The sequence below is a fragment of the Candida theae genome (assembly GCF_024610275.1).
Source record: "Candida theae strain CBS 12239 chromosome Unknown scaffold3, whole genome shotgun sequence".
Classification (NCBI taxonomy): domain Eukaryota; kingdom Fungi; phylum Ascomycota; class Pichiomycetes; order Serinales; family Debaryomycetaceae; genus Lodderomyces; species Lodderomyces theae.
In genome coordinates, this window is record NW_026261437.1 from 458,068 (window position 1) to 464,231 (window position 6,164).

Consider the following 6,164-nt stretch of genomic DNA (forward strand, 5'->3'; position numbering starts at 1 on the left):
TTTGAAGTTTGAATTTTGTTGTAATTGTATAGTACTTAAGTGTGTTTTTATTAATTTGAAAGATATTGTTATTTGTTGAAGTCTACGTTCCCTCTCATATTGTCTATAAATATACACCTCTTAGAGTATCAAACCCTCAATTGTACAACCTGCGATCCAATTCTCTCAAAACATTAGCAACAGACTGTACTTCCACCTGCATGCCTCTAGTTGTCAACTTGCCAACCAAGGTGCTGAAATCAACACTGTTGAACTTCTTATGACGGGATAAAGTCTTGTACGCATCAGCACAAGGAATAAACATACCCCCACCAGTGCCGTCACTGCCGCTGGATCCTGATCCTGGAGTAGTAGGCATAAACGCAGATAATCCATTCACACCTCCACCAGGACTAGCGGCAATGTTAGTGGTACTGTTTGATGCAATCAATGGTGGGGGAATGGGACTAGGCGCATTACTATTATTATTATTATTGTTATAATTATTGTTGTTGTTGCTGTCGTTGCTGTTGCTGTTGTTGCTGTTGCTGTTGTTGCTGTTGCTGTCGTTGCTGTTGCTGCTGTTGCTGTTGTTGCTGTTGCTGTTGTTGCTGTTGCTGTCATTGCTGCTGTTGCTATTGAGAAGAGTCGCGCTCGGTGTGTTGGGTCCAAAATTCAACAGTAGTGAAGTCCTTGAAGGGTTTCTTGACAAATTGGATCGTATTGAGGAATCTCTACTTTTGGAAGCAACTGTTGTACAGAATAATGTTGACATGGGATCCATTTGGCATTGCCTACAAGTACCGGGGTTCCCTGTACATCCACTGCCACTGTCTCCATTCGTGTTGGCATCTTCCTCTGATTGTGTCTGCTGAGATGTCAATGTGTCTGATGACGATTGGTTTGGTCTCGGGATTATTGTTGGCACAGCACCTGGTGTTAGGTTGGTTATATCTCGAATTTCCACTGACGGTCCTGGGTGCATCACTGGAAGTGCCATTTTGGTGGTGTTGTTATTACTCGTCAAGTTGAATTGCAATGGTGGGAGGGTATTCTCATCCCCGTCTTGTTCGTTGATTTCGTGATCCGCATGCTGTTCTTCATCTTCCTCCACAATAATATTATCTGGTCCATTCAATGACGCATTTAATCTCGCTGCCTCCTTAGCTGCTTCACGACAAACACAAGGGGTATCATCTGAGCAAAATCCACAGTTCTCCATAGGTGAGTCTTCATTGAATTCGGAACTGCCATCGCCGGATTTGGACTGTGGTTTACTCTGGTCAAGGACGCCTCTAGTTACCGACGAGCCGGTATTTTCTCTTCTCAGATTCTGCTCTTGTTTTCTTAGTTTGGTCAAATCTGGCATAGGTTTGGCTTTCGTGGAAAATTGCCTTGTGAAGTCTATTTCTTGAACATCATCTACACTTTGAGCTTTTCTTTTGCGACTAAGTGAGACAGCTGGTTGAGGCTTGATTGATGAAAGTTGGTTTTCCAACTCTAATTCAGCTCCAGTCTTGCGTGGCTCCTTTAATCCCACTGATTCGCATAAACATTCATCCTTGATACACACTCCACAATCAAATTCCGATGCATCAATTGCCCCAGTGTTGCCATTGGATCCAGATGCAAAAGCCTTATCAGGAGTAGTGTTATTGGACACGGGTGTCAACGTGTGTTGTGTTTGATTGCTGTTGCTGCTATTGTTACGACTAATTGTACTGTGAGGTTGGAAATTGTTCCTTGAAGTAACATTGGGCGGCAGATCTGCAGACGGTGCTGGTGAAATTTGCTGCAATGAATATGAAGAGCCAGTTGGGGAGATATTATTGAGCGGGGACAGATTTTGACCTGAATTGCTTGTATAATACTGCTGCTGTTGCTGCTGCTGTTGTTCAAACTGTGAATATGAAGTTGTACTTCTTGACTGACGTTTGAAAAATTGTTGTTGTTGTTGTTGAGGAGGAGGAGGTACAGGTGCAGGTGCAATGCTTTGCTGTTGTTGATTATGCATGCGTGGAGATGAGTGCTGCTGATGTGATTGTGCATGCTGTAGTGGCAACTGCTGTCTCATTTCCTCCTGCGACGCTCTAAACATGGCCATCTCCTGTCGTACTTGCTCCATACTCTTTGTTAGGAAGCTATTCTCCGCTTTCAATTTATTTATAGTATTGATCAATGCCATTTCTTTGATATCTTTTTCCTTCTCAACTTCCATCAACTTTTCTTCCAACTCTTGGACTCGAGTAGCTCTTCTTTCTCTAAACGCTCTTTGTGCAGCTCTATTTTGTGCTTTCCTTTTCGATGCCGGAGTGTCAACACTAGGTTTTCTTCCTGGTTTGGGTCTTGGTGGTAAAACCCATTCTTTTGAAGTCATAATCAGGGTCAAACCTTTGGTGTTTAGACTCTTTGGTGTGGTGGTAGGGTTTGCGGTAGCCGTGTCATGTCTATTTGGTGATGATGATGCTGTATTATTGCTGTGCGTGTTTGGGCTAGCAATACTTTTCGGAGTGGAACCTGCGGAAGCCGATGACGGAGGAGAGCCTGCAATGGCAATCGGTGACTGAGCTACTGGCAGCTGTCTTGGTGCAATACTAGGGCCCTTTGCTGACATTTGAGGAAAATGATCTATGTACGATATCTGTGTGTGTGCCTTCTTTACAAGATTTTGAAGGTAACGCCGGAACACTGTTGTTGTAAGTCGCTAGTGGCTATAACTTACTCTCTGATAGTGTTGCGTATCGAATATTCGTGATCCGGTTCCGTACCTCTTCCAAAGGGCGTGTATGTGTCAGTGTGACTGTAAATAATGTGTGTATGTATCGTCGATTTAAAAGCTATTACTCATAAATCAAATATGTATTCAAAGAGGTTTGAAATATTCGTGGGAAAATTGTCTATTGATTTTATATGCTGAGAATTTTTTTGGCAATTCAATTGTTATTCATTTATTTATTTCTTTTTTTTTTTCTTGTTTCGTGATTACGTAATATATTGCATAATATGCTCACCTTTTTGTTTGCTGATGGAAAAGATAAAACAGAAAAAGTGGAAAAGCAAATCTACACAAAGCCAGATTATTTATTTCTTACAGAAATTACTAAATATCAACATCGCTGTGATTGGCTGAAATGTTTTGCATCTCATACGGTGGTATATAACCTTCAACTCCATGTCCAAGCCACCTTTTTTTTTTATGCATATTTGACTAGAATAACAAGCAAAGCTTGGAAGCGAGCACAAATGCCTAGTCTCCAATTCTGTTCCTGCTGAGGGGGGGGAGCGCGGGGAGCACTGACTAAGGAACAATGCTTCCCACGTTTCTCACAAACAAGATTTATCTAAGTAGTTTAGAATCTCATCTTGTTTACTCTTCTAATGAGAGGTAAAGTGCGCTTAGCCGCTCTGGGTAAAGAGAGAGATAGACAAAGAAGCACAAGGAGGACCTATTTTAGCGCATTTTGGATCGTCATCTGTGATTAATATACGAGACAATTGACCAAATCACCTCTCCACACATTCCCAGAATTCTCCCTATTGGAACGAAGAAGGAACTTTTTTGTATGCGCATAATGCCGTCTCCAATCTCTATATTATGAAATACCGAGTCCGGTCTTAGAACTCAACACAAAAGCTACTACGATCAAAGAAAAAAAAAAAAAGGCTGTTATTACAAAAACTCTCCTCTTCTTTTACAGTCTTATATACAATTTCTTTAGTAGTGGAGAATAGTAACTCTTCAGGTTCATCTCAGCACTCGCATTAGCAAGTAACACACCCACTCCATTTTCTATTTGGTAGATTCTGCTTGCCTTTGTTTTTCAGCTTCTTCGGCTGCTCTTTGTTGTTGTACTTTGGCAATCTCTTCTGGATTTGGACCACCTTCAGTGATCAATTTATTCAAAGTCATTTTACCAAATTCATCCTTCAATTTTTGTTCCTCCTCCAAAAATTTAGCTGCATTTTCTTGCAAGTACTTTTGGAAATGTTGATACTGTAATTGACCATGTTCTCTAATGATGTCCAAAGGCATCTTTGGTTCTTGCACTGGCATTCCCAACATCTTGGCAAGGAAATTTGCGGCATTAGGCTTATCCGAAGGATGGTCCTTCTTCCATTGTTGCCTCAACTTTGTCTCACGTTGGGTAAATTCTTCAACGATGTTTGATTTATCATTGAAAGAATTGAGGATTGGACGAACATCTTTAACAGGTTGGGTTGCCAAGTATTCCAAAAAAGGAATCAAACGGATCAAATAATCATCAGGCTTACCATCCCATTTCCTAACAACGATAGCATTCTCTGGTTGCAAAGACGCACAATCCGGATCAACTTCAACCATTACAGTTTTACCCAAGTCTCTGTTCAACAAGGAAAGATCCTTGATCAATTTTCCATCCTTGTAACGGCATCCTTCCCTAAATAATGCGTATGAAATGTACGCGTGATATGGATCTAATTTACCAACAGCCTTTTCAGAAAACATTTGCGAGTTGGAACAAAACAAGACAATTTCATAATATTGCGATAAGTAACCCAAGAAATAGTCAAGACCCGGTCTTTTGGCAGTTCTCCATCCATGTTTGGTATCCCACTCAGAGTGAATCAATAAATCATCCAATGTCAATACTAAGGTCAAAGGACGGCGGTACTGTTCCGGTGCTGGTGGTGGCAACAAGTTTTCAAAAGCTGGCTCGGAAAAGAATGTGAACAAGGATGCTAATCGTTTACTCATTCTTTCGTACATTAAAGACGGAGTGTATCCGTTTGCAATTCCTTTCCCATCCATGTCTTCTTGTTCCTTTTCTGAGTCCCAATCTCTACTCATATATGCTAATCCAAGTGCTCCTCCAACCAAAGTGGACAAGTAGAAGATATTGGCATACCTCTCACGTTTTAAGTCTTTTGAAGTCTGTGCTCTTCTTCTTTTACGCCTTGAAGACTTTTGGGATCCATCTTCGTCTTCAAATTCCTGTTCTTGCTCTTGCTCTTGCTTTTGCTTCTGTTCCTGTGGAGTTTTACCATCCTTTTGGGACTGTTGTTTGCCGTTTTTTTGAGATTCAAGATCTTCAAATCCAGCTCTAGCAAGCATATCGTCATTCAAGATTGACTGTGGTTCATCTGCCTTTTTGCCCTTATCGGCGGCCGATTTACCATCTTTTGTTGAGTAAAGCTTGATCAATTGGTGATGATGCAACCTTGGTAGAAGTGTTTGTGGTGCCCTCGTGAATGCATTCAGCGAGGGTTTAGCTGACCTGACTGTAGTATTTATCAACAGCCTAGTAGTTGTCCTAAACATGACTTGAATTTGTGCAAAGTTGGCTGTAATGAAGGTTATAAAAAGAGCTTGTTGCAATCAGAAGTCACTGAAAATATTTCAAAAAGAAAATTAAAAGAAAAAAAAATTTTGCTAACGAGGGCGCTACCGTCTGTATTGCTTCCCTTCCTTTAATGAGAAGGATCAAATGATTTTTGCAAGTGATGGAGAAGCACAACAATCTTGTTGCAACCATGTTCCCGATCGTTAAGAGAGAGTCCATATCAGCATTGAAGTACTCAAGGATACAATGTATTTCCCGTACCAGCTTTACCTACTTGGCTTCCTCCAATGTCACCACGCGCAATCTTTCATTCAAGATCCCCAATGTATTCAAGGCAGTTCAACAAGCAAACAAAATCGATGAAAGATTTGAAGAATTGGGCAAATCTCCCACAAAGGACAAAGTGCAGCAAGTGATTGATGCAGTTAAGGATACTCCTGAACTACTATTCCAGTTGAATTTTTTCTTTTATGAATGTGGAAAATTGGGAATAACTCATGACAATGTTGATAAACGTAAACGTCGTTGGAATTACTGGCCCAATGTGATATTGAAGCTAGCTCCTTTGAACTCGGCTTTTTGGGACACATGTTACCTGTTGGATAAAGCGCAGCATAAGCATTCATTAACACCATTCAAATTGAACGATATTGGGTTATTAGATCCAAAAAATTTCCCTCAGGATTTTATTAAGCAATTGGCTACGGGTAAGTATAATGGCATAGATTTTAGAAACGTGATAATCTTTGCCTTTTCTAGACCGAAATTTACTACGACTCCAGCAGAAGACGAGGAGAAAGGCACGAAGTAAGATGACACTGTGCGACCGGGGATCTTGGTGCTTATAAACGACACAGACTGGGA

At 40.9% G+C, this 6,164-nt stretch overlaps 3 protein-coding genes across 3 annotated transcripts; 1 reads left to right on the forward strand and 2 right to left on the reverse strand. All coding sequences in view use genetic code 12, as the record gives it.

Moving 5' to 3' along the window:
• Positions 1-136: 136 nt before the first annotated feature.
• On the reverse strand, positions 137-2,593 carry HAP43 (Hap43p; the record flags this gene model as incomplete). The annotated part of the gene is made up of 1 exon (XM_051752297.1): positions 137-2,593. One exon carries the CDS (start codon positions 2,591-2,593, stop codon positions 137-139), a length of 2,457 nt encoding a protein of 818 aa, XP_051608758.1.
• A 1,176-nt stretch (positions 2,594-3,769) lies between these two features.
• TIM50 (protein translocase subunit) lies at positions 3,770-5,278 on the reverse strand (the record flags this gene model as incomplete). Its single annotated transcript, XM_051752298.1, has 1 exon — positions 3,770-5,278. One exon carries the CDS (start codon positions 5,276-5,278, stop codon positions 3,770-3,772), a length of 1,509 nt encoding a protein of 502 aa, XP_051608759.1.
• Positions 5,279-5,490: 212 nt separating this feature from the next.
• FGR39 (Fgr39p) lies at positions 5,491-6,111 on the forward strand (the record flags this gene model as incomplete). The annotated part of the gene is made up of 1 exon (XM_051752299.1): positions 5,491-6,111. The coding sequence occupies one exon, from the start codon at positions 5,491-5,493 to the stop codon at positions 6,109-6,111; it is 621 nt and encodes a 206-aa protein (XP_051608760.1).
• Between the last annotated feature and the right edge of the window lie 53 nt (positions 6,112-6,164).